The 23,319-nt window shown below is 41.6% G+C and overlaps 1 protein-coding gene across 2 annotated transcripts; it reads left to right on the top strand.

Moving 5' to 3' along the window:
- TGS1 (trimethylguanosine synthase 1) lies at positions 1-21,582 on the top strand. 2 transcript variants are annotated; one of them, XM_083747611.1, is made up of 13 exons: positions 1-221; positions 2,058-2,122; positions 3,963-4,147; positions 4,628-5,456; positions 7,192-7,312; positions 8,945-9,031; positions 10,420-10,594; positions 11,430-11,772; positions 12,650-12,820; positions 13,029-13,172; positions 13,774-13,992; positions 16,299-16,375; positions 21,281-21,582. In XM_083747611.1, the coding sequence occupies exons 1-13, from the start codon at positions 103-105 to the stop codon at positions 21,395-21,397; spliced, it is 2,652 nt and encodes an 883-aa protein (XP_083603737.1). In that variant the 5' UTR covers positions 1-102; the 3' UTR covers positions 21,398-21,582. The 2 variants fall into 2 exon arrangements, with proteins under 2 accessions (XP_083603737.1, XP_083603738.1); XM_083747612.1 differs by lacking the exon at positions 1-221 and having other exon boundaries at positions 1,828-2,122.
- Positions 21,583-23,319: the final 1,737 nt, after the last annotated feature.

The raw sequence follows: 23,319 nt of genomic DNA, 5'->3' as shown, positions 1-23,319 counted from the left end.
CGCCGGAAATACCCGTCCCCGTTTGGGTCCGCCACGCTCTTTCTCCCACGGGGTTCTGAGCCTTGCTTGCCTCGAGTCCTTTCGAGGGGCAGAAGCGGCGGCATGTTGCGCGAGGTGCCGCAGACCCTGGTGGTGGCCGAGCTGCTGCTCACGCTGCGGGGCGAAGGAGAGGCGGAGGCAGGAAGCGACATCCTCTGCCTGTGCACGCGAGCCTTCGTGGAGTGAGTCTGGGAGGGGGCGAAGGGGGGGGGGAGCCGGTGTGAGCGGCCAGCCTGAAGGTCTCACTCGCTTTTTTTGCTTGCTCGTTTATTTCCCGCCTTGTTCCCTGACAGGGATTCGAGGCGGCTTAATTGCGGGAGAAGTGGCGCCGAGGAGTGTCCTTTTGAATTCCCGCGGCTTCTGAGTAGTAGCAACCTGGTGGTGGTGATAATGACAATGGGTTAGATCCACCAGTTCACTGTTTCCCACCAAACCTAGAACAATAACATGCCGCTTTGGAGAGCGCAACCTTTACTGGTGTAAAGATCTTCACAAGCGGAGATATATGGGGGGGGGGGCAAGGGTTAATAATACTTTTCTATCTTTGAATTGTTTTCTGCAGCACCCCAAAAAATCATATTGAAGTGGGGAGGGGGAGTCATGCACCCATTGATACCCCCAGGGGTATGCGTACCACACTTTGGGAAATCCTGTTCCTGTTTTAGTTGAACTTCAAGTACCACTGAAATAGATGGGACATGTTAGTCACAACTAAGTCTCATGTACTTTAGTGGGGTTCCAAGTTCAGCTAATTTAGCCTGGATTTTAGTAATTATGAGGTTCTGCCACACTTTTGCTAGCTAACAGTGGGGTGAAATGCAAGGGGTGCCCCCCCTCCCGAGTAAAGTAAGGTAAAGCTGCTATGTGTTAGACTTCTCATGTTGTTGCCATTTGTCTGTCTCAGGATACAATGGAAGTGTGTGTCTTTGGGGGTAAAGTCAAACTTTTGGAGAGTTGCAGCACCTGCTGTGGCTGTAGAGACTGATATGGAACAGGCATGTTTTGTGGCAGATTAGGCCGTCTGGTTTTGTTGCTCCAAGTGCACTGTGGTGTTTCTTCTCTCTGTGCTCCTCCCAGTGGTCATTCCTCCATTGGTCACTGGTGTGGATGCACCTGACTGTCCGTCTCCAGGCACCGCTTCATGCGATTGCCACCGCTTCATGTCACATTTGCAGGCATCTTTGTAATTTAGAGTTGGTCTGTCAACAGGCCTGTTGCCTGAAGGCAGCTCTCCATAGAGCACATCCTTGGGGATTCTGCCATCTTCCATTCTGTGTGCGTGAGCAAGCCAGCATAGATGCCACAGAGACAGAAGTGCAAACATGTTGGGAATGTGAGCTTGGGAGAAAACATCTTTGTTTGAGACTCTGCCCTGCCATGTGGTGCCCAAAACCTTCCTGACGCAGCACTTATGGAAGGCATTGAGGTGTCACTCCTGGCGGGTGTAAGCTACCCATGACTCACTTCCATAAAACAGGATGTTGGTCTTTGTCAGGCTGCTGGTGAAGCCAAACTCCATGTAGGCTTGGGGTTGATGAGTAGGCTGGGGGTTGTTGAGTCTCTGCAGAGTTTCCTTGCACTGTCAAGGTTGCATTATCTACAAACCACATCTTGTGGATAAGAACGTGTTGCATTTTTTGTCTTGGCATGGAGACGTGCCAGGTTGAACAGACCCCTGCCACTTCTTGAATGGAAATACACACCATTTTCAGTGAAGCTGAAGGCATATGAGAGCAACAGAAAGAAGAATATGCCAAAGAGAGTTGGGCTATCTATACCTTGGGACAACATTTCATACATTTGATGAAATGGAATGTAGCCCAAGAAATAAATTCTTTAGTCTTTAAGGTGTCTCAAGACTCTTTGTTGTACATGATGACTAGTTTCAGGAAAACTAAAATTATAGCATGTTGTGTAAAGAAGGCCTTTTTTGCATGCTTTCTTTGTCATCTGCTATTTTACTTCCATATTTCTAAGATGGCCTTAACAGTGACATGTATTTTTATTTTATTCCCTAGGGATCGAAAACTTTACAAACTAGGCTTGAAGGGATTTTATGTCAAAGATGAAGGTGACAGTATAGGTAAGATATGCTCAAAATGTTGAATTAACATTGTGTGCATTGCAAAATAAGTTGTTTGCACACCTGTAAGGTAGAGAAACTTGAATTAACAAATTATAGTTGTATCCCTGCTATTAATTTATCAACCCAATGCTCAGATACAGATTTTTCAAAGTCCATATAAGAAAATGTAGGTGAAGACTTTTGGAAAAGTGAAGATAACGTATATATGGAAAGTGTTACAACAGTAGTTTTGCTTGAGTAAATATATTGTTCCAAAACACATATGAAATCTGCTTGAGAATCGGCAAGATAGGGTGTCTTTAGGTATGTGAACCAATGTAGTATTACTTATGAACTACATACACATCAACCTGGGAGTGAGCCTAGATTAACTTACTTCTGAGTGAACGTGCAAAAAATTCCACTCTTAGTGTTACACATGTATGTGAATAAACATGGATTCAAATCACTGCTAAGCACTTCTACCCAAGGCTATCCAATACAGTGGTACCTCAGGTTACATACGCTTCAGGTTACATATGCTTCAGGTTACATACGCTTCAGGTTACAGACTCCGCTAACCCAGAAATAGTGCTTCAGGTTAAGAACTTTGCTTCAGGATGAGAACAGAAATCGTGCTCCGGCGGCGCAGCAGCAGCAGGAGGCCCCATTAGCTAAAGTTAAGAACAGTTTCAGGTTAAGTACGGACCTCCGGAACGAATAAAGTACTTAACCCGAGGTACCACTGTATCTTGTAGCCTGATTCTAGTGATTCTTATTAGACGGTTACATCAGTACCTGAAAACAATTATATCTCAGAACTCGCATCTAAAAGCCTGCAGCCATAAAACAGTAGGAGACTGACCAACAACCAGTTGGTAGGGCATCTCAGCAGTGCCCCTTTCCTGCTTTCCCCCCTATCCCAAGAAACTGCTGTACAAACTGCTGCATGTGAATTCTGTTTAGGTTTCTTGACTGGTTCCACAAATAATTATTCATTTTAGTTAGTTTACTGTACAATTCATACTCCACCCGTCAATGAATTTTTGTAGTGATTGTAGTGCTGCCCTGATAGTATTCAGGGCAGCATTGCAATCTCTACAGAAGTTGAATGATAAAAACAGCAAGTTGGTAGCAAGAGCAAAGCAGCAGAAAAGAACATAGCAGCAACAAGAACAGGCTAAAACTAATTTAGCTGATATTTTTAAAAGGCATGGGAGAATAAGGAGGACATGAGAATAGGTGCCTGTGAACCTCACATGGAGATAACATTTCACAAACAGGGACATGGACAAGGGAAACATGGTATGGCTGCTGGCTGCCTTCTTTGTTACATAGTTTTGCATTAAATAGAATTTCAGGCTTGAAATGTTTTGTAGCTGGGTTCTCATATAGACAGTTGTGTGCCTTTGGTATCTAGTCTTCATGACTGTGAGATCCTCTGGTTCTTTTCCCCCTTGTATTTGTGCCTGTAGGAAGAAATCGTGTCTGCAGTAGGAAATTGTGCTTTTAATATTTTATTTAAATTCAAGCACTTTGGGAACTTTAGCTTTGAACTAACAGAGTTAATCTAAGCATGGAATCAATCACTGAATATACATTTGAATCGATTATTCACTTACATTTGGTATTTTCAAGAGAGCATCTTCTCAAACTTCAATAAACATCTAATGCAATTTGCTTTAAGGGAAATTAATCATTTTTCCTAAGGAACTTGGTGTACTCTTTTGAAACGACTGCCACAGGATGCTTGTTGGGGAAAATAATTTGGTATTGTAATTCTTCTGCATTAGAAATCTATGACTGACAAAAGTAAGAATGAAAATACAACTTTGTAACTTAGTATTGTGGTTTACAGGGGAAGATCAAGTAACCACCGAGGATGAAGAAAAAGACAAGAAACATGATTCCTTTGGGACTGCTGATTTATCTAACAGTCATGCTTCTGGAGTGGAAGACATTGAACTTGATTCAGAGGCTGAACTCATGAAACGCATGGGCTTACCTGTTCAATTTGGCAATGCAGCAGCCCATAAGACATTGGTAATAAAACCCAATGTATTTTCTATTCCTTTGTGCTATTTAAAGTTATTGGAATGTAAAGTAAATTTAGTACATTGCATTAACAAACCCCACAAAAGAATTTTCAGGAGTACATTTCTTTTTCCTCCTGGCTCTAGAATTAAAAACCAAAGTTAAATGAGAGAGGGAATAGGGAAAATGGGCTTTTAAGAAGTGTGACAAAAGAAAAGTTGAGTTGGAAATAATAAATTGGAAGGCAAATGCATTCTTGGCTGTTAATCTAAGAGCACACCAAATAAGATAGCAGTTGAATATTATGGGGTAGAATCATAGAATTGTAGAGCTGGGTAGATGTGTCGTTTGTGATTTTCTGGCTGGGTTACAACCAAGCTATAACATGAAAAATTGTGAAATGAATTAACCAGGTAACCATATTGAATCAGAATCTGTTGAACAAAGTACATAAAAATTGCATTTATGCTTTTTCATGCTGAATTTCAGGCACTTGAGAATATTAGTAAGAAAAGTCAGAAAGTGAAGAAGAAAAAGAAGAAAATGAAAATGCTGCAACAAGATATTTTCACAGTAATGCAGGAATCATTGAAAGAAGATCTTGATGAAGATGACCTGTCTCTTTCCGATGATCACTCTTCAATTAAAAAGGGATCTGAGAATGACAAGAGCTGTGATAATGGAGACCTTTTACTTGATGAGTTTCATATGAAAGAAAAATGGGAAAAGTATTGGAGTGAGTATGGAGAAGGACTTCTGTGGCAAAGTTGGCAAGAGAAAAATTTTGAACTTTTGTCTATTACTGAGCCTTGGAATAATCCTGAAGTAAAGGAAAAGTGGGAGCAGCACTATAATGAACTATACTGGTATTACTGGCAACAGTTTCACTACTGGGCAAGTCAAGGTTGGACTGTTGACACCACACATAATAGTGACCTGCAAAATAGTGCAGGGGAGCTGGAAACCAAGCAGCCAGCAGAAATGCAGAACATTGGTGTAGACAGTGTTTGTGTAGAAGTGCTACGCTCCAGCTTAAATTCTCAACTCGCGTCCAGTGCCAGCTGCAAGGAAAATCCTTCTCCAAATGATAATCACTGTAATAGTGACATTCTTCCTGAAATTAGTAAAATAAATCTAAACTCTGAAGAAACAGAACGGATCAAATTGGAAAATGCGGATGATTGTAATGGTCAGAGAGGACTGAGCATAACAAGCATTGAAAGGTGTTGTCCTTGTGATATTGCTCAGACTGTGAAATGTGATGAGGGAACAAGAGGAAGTAATGCGTCTTCTGAAAATGGATGTTCAGACAAGCCAGGTTGGTATACTAGGTTCCCTTTCCCAGAAGGCATAAGACCCTGTGTTTGCAAATGCTAGGAAAGAAATTCCTTTGCAGCCACCCCATATTCTGTAATGTGCATTTCTCCATTGAGTGGCACATATAAAAGCTGCATTATTTTGGATGTTTTATTCCCCATTCTTTGCAATCCTGTTTCCCTTTCGCTCCCCTTTCCCCCAATCCTGCAACTCACATTCTCAGCTGAAGAAGTGTAGATGACACATCAAAGACTTTGTGTCTAGAGCTGATCACTTTGTCTTTCAAGCATCCTAGACTGCTTTGGAACACAAGTATAAAAAGACCCTCTCCCTGTGCTCTCAGTTGACACCACACATAATAGTGACCTGGAAAATAGTGCAGGGGAGCTGGAAACCAAGCAGCCAGCAGAAATGCAGAACATTGGTGTAGACAGTGTTTGTGTAGAAGTGCTCCGCTCCAGCTTACATTCTCAACTCGCTTCCAGTGCCAGCTCAGAGATATTGTCTGTCTACTACATTCCTGCACTGAATCCAGTAGAGAATAAATAAGTGTGCATAAGCAGCTACTTCTGCAGCCTGGAATTCTACCTATCATTTCCAGGGCAGGTAGGGATTAGGCATTTCTTCTCAAAAGGGATATGTTTTGGACTCAGAAGAGTCATTTGCAAAATGTGAATGGTCTTTAGAATATTGTTTACAAAGTGAGCCTCACATCCATATTGTGGTCTTGGGTTTCAAAGGTTATTTAGCACCCAGATGTCTCACTTTGAAAATATTAATCTAATAGAGTGATTGGTTCCATTTTGCAAGATGTACAGGTAATGACCTTCAGTCTGAGGTGGTAAAGGGGCAAAGGGTGTGTGTGTTCCATCCACATCCACATGAAGGGAAACTATTGTTCAATCTTCACTTAAGACAAAGCCCAACCTTGCTTCTCTGAAACACCCCTAATATTCTACCCACAATTCCTCTGATCTTTCCACAGAAATGTTTGGTTTTCTTGCAAGGCATTTCTACCAATTTGAGGTGCTATCAGAACATACTGCAGTGCCCAGGCACCTCCCAGCCCTGTCACTATTTCAGGAACAGAAATCCAAACATTGCTGAGATGCTGATGTTTTCAATTCAGAGCTGGCTACTTGGACTTTGTTATACTCTTGTTTGGAAAGAGGCTCTGAAAGAATGGCTTTCTGGTAGTTTTGAATTTTAAATGCCTAGATCAGATACTTAATGAAGCAGAGGCTTTCAGATTGGTGGTAGATTGATTTGTTTTGCCAAATGCACAGTCAACAGTTTTGTCTTAACACCAGATAGATTGATGAGTGCAGTTGGGTTCCTAATGAAAAGCAACTGGAAAACAGTATTCCCACTGTGAATTTGGTGAAAATGTAATTCTTTTAATTGAAATTGCTTTCCTCATACAGGAAATGAATGACTGCGTGAAGATTGCTGTTTTATTGTATTTTATTATATTTTGCTGTGTTCTGTATTATTGTTGGCCATCTTGAGCACCGTTGGTGGGATACAAATTAAGCAAGCAAACAAATAAAATTCATTAACACAGGGATGAGGAACTTGTAGCCTTCCAGATGTTGTTGGATTTCAACTCCCATCATCCCTGACTATTGACCATGAACGATGGAGCTGATGGAATCTTAAAAACCTGGCGGAAAACAAATTTCCCACCAGTGTATCAAAGCAATGCTTTCTTGCCCCCCCCCCCTTTTCCTTCTTAGTTTCACAGGGGTCATCTAGATCTTGTTCAGATGCCACAGGAGGCAGGGGATCGCACAGTGATGGTGATGATGGTGATGATGATGAGCCACCTGAACGCAAACAAGTCAGATTAAAGAGGAGGCAGGTTATCTATCATATCTTTCGCTTCTCCCATTCACATTTGCATGCCTATATGGTTTAGTGTACAGTTGTACCTTGGAAGTTGAACGGAATCTGTTCCAGAAGTCCGTTAGACTTCCAAAACATTTAGAAACCAAAGTGCAACTTCTGATTGGCTGCAGGAAGCTCCTTCCGGGTCAATTCCAGGTTTGTGGCATTCGGGAACCAAAATGTTTGAGAACTAAGCTGTTCGAAAACCAAGGTATGACTGTACTTAATAACCCTTACTGGCTGCTGCTGTATTGCCTTTTTCAAAATGTTGCTGCTTTCATGTTATTACTAGTGATTTGAATATTCTGTGAAATATAAGGCTGTTCTCTTGGGTCTATTTCTATTGAAGAATGACTCACTATAGTTTAGATCAGGGGTCTGCAACCTTTTTCTGTTGGGGATCACGTATCAATGTTGGAAGGTGCCAAAGCCAGCATGGCCAAGCATTTCCTTCTCTTCTCCCTTTCTGCTCTCACTTCTCTGTCTTTTCCCTACCCTTCCTTGCTACTCGGCAGGCTGCTGATAGACAGACATGGTTGCTCTGGCCAGAGGGTTGAACAGATTACAGAAGAGATTACTTGTACTCTTGATAATGGGCCAAAGGCCACAGACAGTGGCCTTTGGAGCAGCAAAAAAAAGCTAACACTATTCTAGGCTGCATCCACAGAAGTATAGTGTCCAGATCCAGGGAAGTAATAGTACCACTCTATTCTGCCTTGGTCAGACCACACCTGGAATACTGTGTCCAGTTCTGGGCGCCACAATTTAAGAACGATGTTGACAAGCTGGAACATGTACAGAGGAGGGCAACCAAGATGATCCGGGATCTAGAAACGAAGCCTTATGAGGAGTGCTTGAAGGAGCTGGGCTTGTTTAGCCTGGAAAAGAGGAGACTGGGAGGAGATATGATAGCCATCTTCAGATATCTTAAAGGTTGTCACATGGAAGAGGGAGCATGCTTGTTTTCTCCTGCACTGGAGAGTAGGACTCGAACCAATGGCTTCAAGTTACAAGAAAGGAGATTCCGACTAAACATTCAGAAAAACTTTCTGACAGTAAGAGCCGTTCGGCAGTGGAACAGACTCCCACGAGAGGTGGTGGACTCTCCTTCCTTGGAGGTTTTTTAGCAGAGGTTGGATGGCCATCTGTCATGGATGCTTTAGCTGAGATTCCTGCATTGCAGAGGTTTGGACTAGATAACCGTTGGGTCCCTTCCAACTCTTAAGATTCTATGAGTTCTATGAGTCCAAGGTTGTCTCCTCCCTTCCTGGTAGAGATAGCTAGACTAATGGTTTTGTACGGTTACTTTTTACCTTTCACTGAAGACCCTAAGTCTCAATTTGAAACAATATTGGGCACAAAACTTCGGGTAATGCTGAGAAGGCATTTATTAGACATCATTGGGGAACCTGGCTGTGCGAATTTCTGACCTTGTAAACAAGTGATAAAAGTCCTTATTTGAATTCAGTGGACACTTTCTTTTGCTTAGCTGCTTTATAATCATTTAGAAATCGACTTACCCTTCATTTGAAGTCAAAATAGGCAGCTGTTTTGTCTCAACTTACTGTGAACTGTAGTGACAAATATTTTGTTTCTTTCTAGCCATGAATTGGATGCTGAAGAACATTCCCAGGCTGATCCAGAAAAGATTTGCTGTCTTTTGGGACTGAAACATGGCAGAGGACAAAAGTAATAAGTGTTCTAATGGTTTCCTAAATCAGGGGTGAGGAACCATTTCAGCCTGACCACCTTGCCTCTTAGGCAACCTGCCAGGGGCTGCATGCCAGTGGTTGGCAAAAGTGGGTGGAGCAACAGGTGTGGCTCTTGCCTTTTTACACTAGGCTACATTCAACCATGCAAAATCTAGAGGTTTCTACACACCTTTGCCATTCAAGCAAGTAAGATGCAAAAGCACTTCAGGAGCAGGCAGAGCAGGGTCAGTGAGAAGTGTGACTTGGAAACTATCCTGAAGATCAGATAGAGAATCCTGGAGGTCCACATTTGGCCATCCCTTCCTAAAAGTGATGCTGCTTATGGTTGCTGGTTTTATGTGTAGAATATGTCCTTTTCCTAGGTTTTCCTGTTGAAATACTATGGGTGTTCACTTCCTGCATCTTCTAGATATACTAAAGTTGTCACAAATGACGGATACTTAACCTTGTTCATAATTACAAAAAGAAAAAAGAAAAACTAAGACCATGTGGAAGAATGTTGCTTGTTTATAGTAAATATACTATAGTAAACTATAGTAAATAGTTTTCTTTTTCCACTAACAGTTCCTACGCGATCCATTTAGATCAAAGGCAGAGAACTGGATCTGGCCAGTGGGCCAGACCACGATCTCCCTCGCCCTGGGCAGGCGATGTTTGGTAGCTTACTTGTCAATCACTTGGCTTCACATTGATGTTGGCTGTCATTTCTGCCCTTGCATATGTCTTGCAAAGTGCTACTCGGTACCCTCTGGAGAAGCCCCTTTCAAAGTACTGCACAAGATAGCACTTTTTTCACCGTTGCCAAGTCCCTTTCAATCATCTGATCAAGGTCTTCTGGAGTGATTTGAAAAGGACTTCTAAGCTCCTTTCAAAGCACTTATACTTGCAGTACTTTGCATAAACTGATTGGTTTTGCCTGCAAATCACCCTTCAGCTGAGCCGGATTTTAACCTGTCCCACCCCCAACATCATATATGACATCAGGTATAGGGCATGTGAGAATGGCATGGCTGAAATGTCATTGCAGACCAAATGGGGAGACTTGATGGGCTTAATTAGCTAGGAGGCTTGAAGGTTCCCCAGGCCTTATTTAAATACTTGAGTGATTCAACCCAAGATATATTCGTACAAAATGCATTAAAGCCTTTTGGTAAGGTATAAATGTATCACAGTATGTATAAAAGCAAAGTTTACTGCTGTGACTCCATTAATTTTTTAGGCCTATTTATGTGGCAGTGTTGGCATGCTTATAAAGGGGGCCTTCAGTTGAAGAAGGCACAGTTAATAAATATACTGTGAAGCTGAGCAAAACTTCTCCCCCCTCACTGAAAAGGTTGTTTTTAACTTTTATTCTGTTTTCTCCAGATACAGAGACATTCCTGACTTCAGTGAAAGAAAAGTGAGTCATCTCAATAAAAATATGAAGTTTAAATCAAAATTCTTGGACATGCACAGAACAGTCAAGACCAAAAGGAAGCATATATTTTTTACAGAAGAACCTGAGACAGGGGCAGTTAAAAAGAGCAACATTTTGATTAAGGTCAGTATATGGTATATGGTATATTAATAGTCTTGAACTTGGGATTCTGATGTTAAAACCTGTGTGTCTGTTGGCTCTTAAAAATAGTGCAAGGTTGTGATCATAATTTAGAATGCTCTTAGTTGCTAGTGAGAGAAAGAAAGTCGGTACAATTTTATGTTTCTTACTGTGTACTAGATTATGTAAGTAATTAAATTCATATTAGTCTAGTAAGGACTGTATCTTGAGAAGATACTTCAATGTTTAGGAAGGACGCAGCCCCATTATACCATCTGGGATTGTTCCCGGGGCATATACAGGACCTGAGATTTTACCATGTCAAAAGCTTTCTACATATAGATACCCTGCAGCTGCCAAGGTCATCTGATGTGGTGGTGCGTCATGTGATGACTGTACTGCATGTCCATCCTAATGTTTTCGTTGGTTTGCATATGTACAGTGAAAGAAACTGCAACACAATGTACCCAAGGACCAGTTTACGCAGATAAAACAGCTTGTTTCTCTCTGCAATGGCATTGTCCACTTACACCAAGGTTCATTGTAGACATAACATGAAACTATCAGGATTAAGGCCGAGCCATAATTTTTCAGCAACTTGGATATCACAGTAAGCAGTGGTGGAGTGGAGGAAGAGCCCTTCCTGGGGGTGGGGGGAGTCTACGAGCCTGTGAGGTGAATGCTCCTGAATGCCAAAACGTAGTGTTCCTTTGTAGGGTTCTGTTGACGACTTTCTCCTTTTACTTAGACTGCTGAAGTAGTGATAATCTCCCTTCAGTAGCAAGTCACATTTCTGCAGTTGTTTGAAATGTGGTTCTGTAATACATGGTCTTCCTAGGTAGAAAGCTTCTTGAAACAAGTGAATGAGCCTGCGGAAGAGATGTCTCAAAGCAGAGTTCACCCTCCTTCTTCCAGTAGTGATTCAGAGGAACAGGAAAACGTTGCCAGCTCACAAAATAATTTGGATTCTCCTAAAAGTGACCTGCCGTTCTCCAGTTCAGATTCTGTTAAGCATGGAGGAAACAGCACTGAGGAAAAAGGCAAAGAAAATCTGGTAGTAGCAACAAGTGACTGGAAGTTCCAGGAGCCTAAGGAAGAGGCAGGAAGAGAAGATGCACATCCTTCAGGAAGAGAGTTAGTTCCTGTGGATATTCCGGACTACCTGCAGGTGGAAGCAGAAGGTATGTGATAATTCTGAGTAAAAGCTTTAAAAAGTGTGTGTCTGTGTGTATGAATGAGAAACTGTTGATAAGCCCCCGAAGCCTTAAAAAACCCAAAATTAATCCCCTTTTTATTTGCAAGAGAGATTGTTTGGTGATGAACAGAGTGCTACTTCACCAGCTACTCCTTTGAATAAAAATACAGGTAGCAACAACTTCTGCTGGAAATAAATGTAGCAGGCTCATGGGCGAGCATGGAACTCTGCCTGCTTCTGTGAGTTTGCTTTACAAGAGAGCAGTTCCAATCTATAGTAGAGATCTTCTTAGTCCAATGAACAGTTTCTTTCTCATGAAATGTTATAGGATAAGCAACATAGGTGTTAGGGGGAGTTTTGCGTAAAAGGTTTTGTTGGTTGGTTTAAGAGAATTTCTGTGTTCTCTTAAATTTCTGAAATCTCTTTGGAAGAAAAGAATGTTTTGGTTTTCATTGTACTAATTTTTGTTGAAATCTCTTTGTATGTTTTCAGATGCTTCTTTTGCTACTTTATTTTTTTATTTCTTATTCCCAGTGAATAAATTTGTAGTGAATTTCACATTTGATTACTACAGTAGATGCAGCAATAAAGCAGATCTCTGTGGCTTTTGTTTCCCTGTTGTAATATCAGCAGCTGAAGTGAACAATTACACTAATATTTATTTCAGTTTAATGGATTTAATTGTATGTTATATTTTGCATGCTGTTGTCCCTGTGATCACTTTGGGACTCCTCCTGGCTCTCTGAAGCAATGCATAAATTGAACTGAAATGAGTAATAAAAGTAGTTTAGATTTTTCTTCGTGTTGCTAAATCCATTTAAGAGAAATGAGCTAATTGCAAAGTATGGTTTTCTTTGGTTTAGGTGAAGTAAAAACTACAAACAAGAGGAAAATCAAGATAATACCGAAGATGACAAACAGGTGTGGGCAGCCCCTGCCTCCTGAAATAGTTGCTGATCCCGAGTTGGCTAAATACTGGGCACAGCGGTATAGACTGTTCTCTCGATTTGATGAAGGAATTCAGTTAGACAGAGGTAAATTCATATATTGATTGGAAGCTACTTTGTTTTGAAGTGATTGGCAAGTTCTGTAATAGACCATTCTACACATGTAGATCATCACTTGATACTTCAGTTGCTAAATGATGATTGTGCATGTGTGAGCTATATACTTCCCTGATTTTTATGTTCAAGCTTGTCCTTTTTTAAGTACAGAAATATGACTACTGCTTTCTTCCATTAGAGGGATGGTTTTCTGTTACGCCCGAGAAGATTGCAGAGCATATTGCGGATCGTGTAAGCCAGTCATTCAACTCTGACTTAATAGCAGATGCATTCTGTGGCGTAGGAGGAAACGCTATTCAGTTTGCCTTGGCAGGGAAAAAAGGTAAACATTTCTGTTTGCTTCTTTTCTCTTATCCACTGTGTGCGCATTAATATGCTAGCGTTGTGGTAGATATATATATAGAGAGAGAGATTGTGTATGTGTGTGTTCTAGTTAAAGCTAAAGATTCTTACTAAGGGACAGATCTAGTCTTTGCAATTGGCTAAATTTCTCCTTCCAGTTCCCAGTGTCACTTTCCATGTTGTCTTGAAAGTGTTGAATACTGCCTCCACCCTCCACTGTGTGGATGTAAGAGGAGGGAGGAATCTGCAGAAATGCTTTTGCTGCTTTCACTAGTGAGATCCTCCAAGAGATGGAGTCTTTTTTTCCGTGACGATCTGAGTTCAGCCTTACGCTTTGCTTGCTTAGAAAAATCAAACCATTATCAGCTTAGTTTAGAGTTACACAATATACACCGGCCAAAAAAATTATACAAACACAGAGAAAATATAGTGGTGTTATTCCAGCTTAGGTGATTGGTTGTTTATGTGGCACAAGTACTAATTCCCACTGCTTCCTTGCTTTTCAACATACATGACTGATTGAATTATTTTTTTTAAAAAAACACCTGCGTTTTAAAAAATACCTTGTTCATTCTTTTTAGTAATCGCAATCGATATCGACCCTGTGAAGATCAGTCTTGCTCTCAACAACGCAGAAGTCTATGGAGTAGCAGATAAAATAGAGTTCATCTGTGGAGACTTCATGAAGCTAGCATCCAGTTTAAAAGCAGATGTTGTGTTTCTGAGCCCTCCGTGGGGTGGGCCTGAATATGCTTCTGCAGAAATCTTTGATGTTCAAACTATGATTTCTCCCGATGGATATCCTTTTTCAAGTCACTTGTTCCACAAAAGTAAAACAAATGCTGTTTTTTCTTACAGGGTGACCGCATATCACATATTATGCTTTCTGCCATATATCATTTCATCTTATACATTAAATTAATACCCCACCCTTCCTCCCAAAGAATTATTTCCAGAGAAATTTCTATGTAGTTGCAAGGGGCTCAAATGATCTGAAAAGTGTAGTCTTAGTTTCAAGTTGCTTATATTAAGCTTTATTGTGGGGGGTTTTTTTTCATGACACACCTTGGATAAGAATTCCAGTGTCATGAGTTAAGATTTTTGTACTGTTGAATGATTGGTGATGTCCTTCTTCAAAGCAGCTGATGACAGTGTTGCAAACTGATTCTTGTAAATCAAATGTTCATTGCTGTTTCTCTCAGGAGAGATTTGGGTACTCTGACTAACAAGAGATTTTATTTTAAAAAGTGACTTTCTTTTCAGAATTGGTCCTAATTAGGATGTTGCCTTTATAATGCTGACAACCAGATTTCTGTTGTTGAAGAGGTTTTGTCTGAGTTGGCATAAAGTCTTGTGTAATCTGGGAAATTTCTGTAGTTGCTTTAAAAAAAAACACCACCACATTTTGACAGTTCCTTGTTCTTAGTTTTGACTGTCTGTTAGACAAAATATGTTAAATTGGTTCATAGACTCCTAGGGCTGAAAAGAATCAGATACTTATCAAATCTCACTCTTGGTCCTGTGGCGAGATCACCTACTAAATCTAATAATTCCTTCCGGGTTAACATTTCTGAGTTCTTATGGGATGACTTTACATGTGTCCTAGATGATTCAGTAACTAATTCCCACATTGAGGACCTAGTGTAAAGGGCAGTTTCAGGTTCCCAAATTCATCACAACCATCCTTTCAGATCTGTTGTCCATATGGTATGAGTGAGGGTTAGAAACAGTTCTGTCTCTGGAGAAATACCTTCTTTTTCCTTGGCAATCACTCATAGCCGAGTAAGATTGTCTTCCATGAAAATGGTCTTAGCAGTTTGTCCGTAAGTGACTGTGGAGATTGATTCTGGATTTGCACATCCTTCCACAGTGAGGACATAGGTTTCCGGGTGAGAGTTAGATCACTGTGAGGATTTGCCAAACGTTTCTCCCTTTCAGCCTGAGTTCATGCTTCTTCAAAGTCCATGTCGCCTTTGGTAGAGGCTGTTCTCCAATTGGTGGGCTCGTTGTCGCCAGTTGTTGGTGTTTATACCAAATTTTTAAGGATTTACCTTGTGATAATCTGTAAACCTCTTTTACTGTCCACTAGCATTATGCTTATCATTCTTAAGTTGGGAATAGAGTAGTTGCTTTGGAAGATGATCATCAGGCATCCGAACAACATTTGACAAGTAGTTTGGGTATGGTCAGTACATGCAGCAGAAAAGCTGGGAATTAGGTTGGAGAGACCTAAAGTGGTTGCATGGAATATACCACTTAAACTGCAAGGGGTAGGGGGAGACACGTTTTTGAAAGTGATTAACACCTCTAAATTGAAAATTAGCATAGCAAGAAGAAGGCTAATCTGAACAATACTTCTTGCTGATTTGTTAATGCTTTGTTTTCATTTTTATACTTGTTTTGCTTTTTACTAGAATATTTTAAAACTATACAGTGGTACCTTGGGTTACATACACTTCAGGTTACATACGCTTCAGGTTACAGACTCTGCTAACCCAGAAATAGTACCTCGGGTTAAGAACTTTGCTTCAGGATGAGAACAGAAATCGTGCTCCGGCGGCGCGGCAACAGCGGGAGGCTCCGTTAGCTAAAGTGTTGCTTCAGGTTAAGAACGGACCTCCGGAACGAATTAAGTACCGTAGATTCCAGCATATAAGACGACTTTTTAACCCTCAAAAAGAGGTTAAAAAGTCGGGGGTCGTCTTATACGCCGGATATGGGCGGAGCGAGTCCGCTCCGTGCTGGATGACTTTCTCCCGGCGCAGAGCTGCCCAGTGTATTAGGCGACTGGGCTTATAAGACGAATCCCCAAATTGCAGCTGCCAATTTGGGGGGTCGTCTAATATTCCCAGTCGCCTAATACGCTGGAATCTACGCTACTTAACCCGAGGTACCACTGTACCTATCTTGCATTCTGAAGTGGTACAATCCACTCTGCTACCTCATCCTGCTGCTTGTGTAGACTAGGGCCCTCATCAGAATATCACTCATGGTATTCTGTATATACCTGTGGAAGAATGTGTGTTACCTTAGGGGAATGTCTTACTTAAAAAGCCATCCCCATTAAAAGAGTATTTGCTTTTTCTTCCTTAACACATCTGTACATTTGAAATTTTCAAGCTGTCGCAAAAGATTACCAGCAAGATTGTGTACTTTCTTCCTCGTAATGCTAACATAGATCAGGTAAGTTTTAATTTGCAGGTTCAGGAGTAGTGCTGTACAGCTGCTAATCTAGAGACGTAGGGTGGAATTCAGTGTTGCGCATTTGCAGCTTGCCAAAAGGAATGATCCCCCCCCACACACACACATACTCTGTTCTGGGGACTCTCCCCACACCCACTCAAGCCATTTTGGGGGGCAGAGGTGGGGAAAGCCCTGTTGCACAAGTGAAAGTCCTTAAGCAAGGCTTCTGCTGACTGAATTCTGCCCCTGAACTGCGAACAGACATTTCACCTCTGCCCAAAGGGCTTAAGTCTCTGTCTTTCACCTTCCATTTCTTCCCACCTCCATCTACAATATGGCGATAACACTGACCTACCTTACACATTTGTTGTAAGGACTACTGAGAGCCTATGTAGAATGTGGAAAGATTGAATATTATTGTTATCAAGCTTTCTCCTTGTATAACAAGGATGGGGAATCAGGTGGCCTCTACATCTCCAATCATTCCTGACCTTGCCCCTTGCAGAGTGGAGCTGACGGGCGTTGGAGTCCAACACCTGAGGGGCTACAGGTCCTAGAATGTTAAGCTGCTTCTGTAAATATTTTTGTTGTAAAAAAAAGTAGGCTCTTTGACATTCAATAACCTTAGAAGTTTGGGCAGAAAGGACCAAAGGGAAACATGATAGATGTTGAACAGCATAGACAGTATGGGTAGTGTTTATCATTCTGTGCTAGAAACTGAGGTCACTCTGTGAGACTGAGTGGCGGAGCAGACAGAAAGAAAAACATAATTTATATCAGTGAGTACATGAAAAGTTAGCAAGGACCGATAGCTTAGATAGCATTTTTAAAGGGTTAGGCCAGTCCATAGGGGCTAGGTCTGTAAATGACTATATAAATGGAATCTCTTTGTTCTGAGCCAATGTAACCCTAGATACTAGTTGATGTGGAGCAAAGAACTCAGAGAGCTGGACCAGGTGTAATTTTTTGGCAAAGACCATCACTAAATGTTTTGCTGTACTGGGCTGGTGCAGCTGCAACTTTTCCAATGCTAGTAATTATTTAAAAGTTGGAAATTGGATTATTCACTTTATCACTTTGCACACAAATCTCTCCTCTTTTTACTAATTCTAATCATGGTTAAGGGTGTTCCCAAGCCCTGGTCATTTAGCATTAAAACCTTGTTTTAGGAATGTCTTCAAGCATGGCTAGCAATGAAAGGCTTGCAGGCTGCACATCAGAGATCCTGAACTATACCTGTTATACCTTGTACTGGGGTCTGACATCACACTTCAAAAGTTTGGGCACCATTACTTTGCATTTTCAGTTTTCTTACAACATTTACATTGCTGTAGATGTAGCAATATACAAACCCCCACAAAGTTTAATATAAGCAGTTAACAACCAAATCCAGCCTTAAAATGTTGAAGATATATAAACACTGCCTGAAGGGACAAAGGTGATCAAACTTGAATTATTGTCAGTTTCTTTCTACTTCCTCTAGAGGGAGCAGTCATACCAAAAAGATACAGATAGCATAAGTAAATTATTCATGCTGTGCTTTTAAACTAAGCAAAGAATGAACTGTTTGGTGTTTGCTGCTGGCTTTCTTTATACACTTTTCAGGACAGAGTTTTCAGGTTGTGGGATACTTCGCATGAAAGTATTTTGTTTCAAAAGCTCAGAACCACAAAAGCAAAGTGAAGGTAAACTAGGTCAACAAATGTTGTTTTTGTGGTGTTATTAGACATTATGATGTTTGCTCATGATGAGGACTTAATAGCAACTTGCAGTAAAAAGTGCTACTTCAAATGCAATTTATATGGATGTACACACCTACCCTGGAATAGGACAGACTTTTATTAAAAGTTCATTGTATGTATGTTTGCACACACACATCCAGACCACTATTCCCAGTGTGCTGTCATTTCTGGAACTGATCTTTCTAGAAGCTGAACATTTGGGCTTACAATCTAAGCCATTGTCTGTTCTTCAGTTGCAGTTCTAGGTTTGTTGCAATAACAAAGTACGTAGAGAAAAGCAGATACTTATTCCCTCAAGATCATGAGCCTTTTCCCAAGTTTACATAAAAGTCTGCTTAGATATTGCAGATTCCAAAAGGTTCCAAAAATGTCAGATCTTGCTAATGTTAACAGAGATAAAAACTGGTAGCACACGAAAAAGCATAACTTAAAAATGTCAGTGATAGCTTGTACAATCACATAGGAAGATGGTCCCAAATGGGCAGGTGTGTCAAGTTAGCAGCATGTAATCACAGGTAAATGTGCATAGGATGGCATCTTTGTGGTGAGGGACCTGTCAAGTTTGGGATGCTCAGATATGTTTTTCCTAAGTAATCTTTGCTGCACAGACTACACAGATCTCATCACTGATAGCATGATTTGCACAAGCATAACGGATATCCCTTTCAAATATCAACACAGCCTCCACATCCAATTCTATCCTAGGAAGCAGGAAGATTTGTGTGTGTGTGTGTGTGTGTGTGTGTGTGTTTTTCTTTTTTCAGATAGGGTAACTCAAATTCAAACCATTGGAGATGATCACGAACAAGTTTGACTGGGTTCAGTAGTCTATAGGCAGGCACTCTGGAACTGTACATCTCCATGTCCTGCAGATAGAGAACATGTACACTGAGAACAGAAAGAGTTGTGAAATTTATTCCATTAGGCGCAGCCCAGGCTGTGCAGCAAATGTGGGCATTTCACATACGGATGCTCAAATTTGTGAGAAGGTCCCATTGAGCTTTACAGGGCACACATTGGCCATCTAAGGCTTTGAGATGAGGGTGTCCTCCAGACCATTTGGAAAATTTCCATGTAGCACCTTGCCTTAAGCAGCTGGCAACTGGAAGCGACGTATATTTGTATGATGATCCCTGCTTCTTTTAATTGATGGGGTGAACAGAAATTCATTTTCTCTAAGAATGTTTATTTTTATTTTTGAGAGTTGCATCTCTTAAATATAATCCAATCTGTTTCTCCCTAAAAGCCTGCTGTGCTGCCTACATGCACATGTGTTTTAACAAAACAAGTGTGCATAGGACAGGAACCGAGTACCGTAAATGCAGTTTCCAGAAGCAGTTAGATTGTATTGAGGGTCTTGTGTAATCCAGTTTTTCCCCTTAACTCTCAGGGTTCAATGAACTTTAGAGAAATCCACTTGCAGTAATATAACCAGTCCACACAAGTAGATCATGACTCCAGTCATTTGTACATAAGCAAAAATGGAAACTGCTGAGATATTTTGGGGAGTCAAGATAAGTTAGTAATTCCTTAATGAATCACTGCACCACAGACAAAATTTTCCCTTATCTAGCAAGGAGGTCAGGAAGTAGCACTGGGAAATGAGAGGGTTTTAGTAAACGTAGGTTTGTCACTGGGAGGGTTTATATTCAATCAAATATGCTTCCTTCCAGTTTACTCTTTTACTACTTAAGTGCTTATGCTGGCATGTCATGAATTGATATTGTATCCAAATACAGCCATGGGAAGAGGCATTAGCCACATTCACATGTCGCGTGGTTTGCAATGCACAAATGAATCACAGCTGATTTCCTTCTCCCTCTGAGTGTTGGGAGAAAACAAACCATTCTGGTTTGTGTTTCATTTGAACCAGGGTTTGTAGGTTTGTTTCACTCCCAAATGATATGGCTACAGATTGTGGTTTGTTAGGGCTGAGACAAACCACAGTCCCTGATTTGGATGTAGCACTAGCCGAAGAATGTGATTTGCTTTCACCTAACCATAGCAGGGAGCAGGGTAGTAGGCGTGATTTTTGTATGCATGGTAAGCTATGGTTTGTGCTTCACAGTGACATGTGAATGTGGCCAATTGGTGATGGAATTGGCATTAATATAGGTACCACATAATACAGGTAGTCTGTTTAAAGATGCCAGTTTAAAGGACTTGTCACCTTCTTTTTGCTATTAAAGGGGGCCATAGGTCACTGGTAAATCATCTGCTTTGCATTCAGAAGCTCCCAGGCCCCATCCACAGCATCTCCAGGCAGGGCTGGGAGAGAACACGCTCTGAAACCCTGAAGAGCCGCTGCCAGTCAGTGTAGACAGTGCTGAGCTAGATAGATCTATAGTCTGACACAGTATAAGACTGAGCTTCCTGTATTCCTAAGTGTCAGCAGTCTGGTTCCATTCTAGTTAGAATGGAACATATCCTCTTTGTATGGGCCTTGCTTGCCCCAAAATGTCCCCCACTTTTGAACAAAAAGAAACCTGTTTCCCCGCACACCATGGCCTTATCAATGAATAGAGCTCCTTAGCTATGCCTTCTTAGCTGTCCCTGTGTATGTAACAGGTAGCATTTATTTCAACTTCTTATGGGCTTGATTGTTTCCCCAGCAGAGGCTTATAGTCGCCTATCAAAGATATTGTGGTAGTGGGTTTTCTGAAACAGGTTTGGCTAGATGAGCCTTCCCGCTTATACTACTACTACTACTACTACTACTACTACTAATAATAATAATAATAATAATAATAATAATAACTTATTCTTTATATGCCACCCATCTGACTGGGTTCCCCCAGCCACTCTGGACAGCTTCCAGCAAATTCAAACATCAAACACAGTAAGACATCAAGCATTAAAAACTTCCCTGAACAGGGATGTCTTCTAAAAGTCAGATGTTTATCTCCTTGACATCTGATGGGAGGGCGGGGGCGACTACTGAGAAGGCCCTCTGCCCAGTTCCCTGTAACCTCGCAGTGAGGGAACTGCCAGAAGACTCTCAGAGTGGGACCTTAGTGTCCAGGATAAATGATGGGGATAGAGACACCCCTTCGGGTATACAGGGCTGAGGATGTTTAGGGCTTTTAAGGTCCTGAATCTATTACCATCTCGGTGTCACGTTTTGAGTTATTTAACGTTGTTTTTCTTTCTTTTTACTTTTTAGGTAGCTTCCTTAGCTGGGCCAGGAGGAAAAGTTGAAATAGAACAAAACTTTCTGAACAACAAATTGAAAACCATAACTGCATACTTTGGTGATCTAATAAAAAAACATGCACCCTGACTTATTTATGTGAGTGAACCTGCTTGTCAAGGCAAAACGTATTATCCCAAAGCTTTGAAGTATACTCCCTTTGCCTGTTATATATTTTACAATCAGTGGCTCCTCTAAAATATTGTCATTTTGTTAATTAATGAAAAATGGTTTAGAATGCCTGTTGCAGTTATCAATAAAATATTTTACAATAAGTCTGAGGGATTTTCTAAGTGATTATCAAAGTAAAGTTTGAAGTGGATTAATAATTAGACTTCCATTTACATACACAGAGCAGTGAGGCCATTTCCCAAACATATTAGCTAGATTAGCCTCCAAGGATAGACCATCTGAACTTCCTGCTCTCTTGTAGATGGGAATAGTTGCTGCAAGATCAAACTTCACCAGGAAGTAGACTATAACAGAGGGGCAATGTCTGCCCATATTTCTAGACCACCACACCTCCCTATTTGGAGCAAAGGCCAAATCAAGGGTGTATCCCACTCTTCCATGTGTCAGGCAGATAACCACTTGAGACAGCCCATGATGAAATCCTAAACTGAGCCCAGAGCATGGATTTTGGCATGGATGCCAAAATTCTCCAGCACTATGCTGGAGACCACCTCAGTTTGGGAAGCTGTTGGGAAGCAGGGTCCCTAACCTGTCTGACCCAACACCAGATACAGGCCTTCTACTCCTGCTCCAAAGGGTTTCCTGGTAATGGAAAATGAACTCTGGTAGTCCACTGCAACTCCCCCTACCAAATCTGACTAGGTTAGCAGGCAGAGCTGCATCTGGCCCACCCAGGTCTTGATAAAATGCAGTAGGTCAGCTTGCTCATCCACAAGGGATCAGCATGATCCTATGGCAAACAGACCCAGTCTTTTAACAGCACCACCCCCAGACTGTTGGTCACCGTGGTGGAACATCCAGAGATACCAAGAATGGAGAGGAACTCAATAAGGGACCCACCATGCAAGCACCTGTAATCCCTCCTCTGGTGTGCTCTACCCTGGCCATGCTTGCCCCTCCCCCTGAACACTGAGTGTCAGGGACTGGAAGGGCTCTGAAGAGTGTGGTGGAGGTAGGGGACAAGGGGAGTGACCCAGAAGGGGACCAGTGATTTATACGACGTGGGGTGATGCTGCCTGCAAGGCAGGAGCTGGGGAGGAGGGAAAGTCAGGGCAGAGGAAGGTGCTCCAGATGTGGAGGTGGTTCAGCTGACAGTAGATTCCCACTTTTGCCCACCCCACTTTCTCCTAGAACCGGGGGGGGGGGGGGCTTGAAGTGGGAAGAGCAGCGGCACAATCTGTGCAGGAGAAGCCTCAGGTTGCAGGCACGCAACCCATCAGGGTTGCAATGTAAGCTGGAGAAGAGGAGGGCCCCCACTGTTTCTACAAGTACTCCATAGGGTCCAGAACTGTGGACAGCTGCTTAGAGGCTAGAAATGTGTGGTATCCAGAGCACCTGGAAGCTGCTGTAAGTGTTTCGCTTGCCAATAAACAGTTAATTATCAGGCATGTGCCTCCCTTCTCTGGGACAGGCCTGACACGGGTATAGACTGCCCTAAGATTTATTCCCTGCAGGCACATTCCTCCTACAATCCACCTTCTCAAAAATAGTCACAGACAGCTATATACACTACCCACAGATGACAACCCAACCACAGACGCACTACAGCCAGTTCACTTTAAAAGGACATAGCATAATAATTTATAGCACCCATAATATAAATCCTGTTCACAGGCATTCCACTCTTTCACCTGTAGTAGTGCAAACATGCATCATCCCCTGGCTCATGCTCAGTGGGTGTTAACTCGTAAATCACAACTGTCTTCCACACTGGGTATTCCAAGGAACACAATCCTATGGCTGGTCAAACAACCCACATACTGTACATTTCTCCAATTTCCCAATCCCGTACAAAAATATTGTTGTTTGGTCGTGTTCAA

Source organism: Podarcis gaigeae, assembly GCF_964106915.1.
Source record: "Podarcis gaigeae genome assembly, chromosome: 7".
NCBI classification, from domain to species: domain Eukaryota; kingdom Metazoa; phylum Chordata; class Lepidosauria; order Squamata; family Lacertidae; genus Podarcis; species Podarcis gaigeae.
Note: the sequence above shows the minus strand (reverse complement) of the source record. Positions and strands in the feature narration are given on the sequence as shown.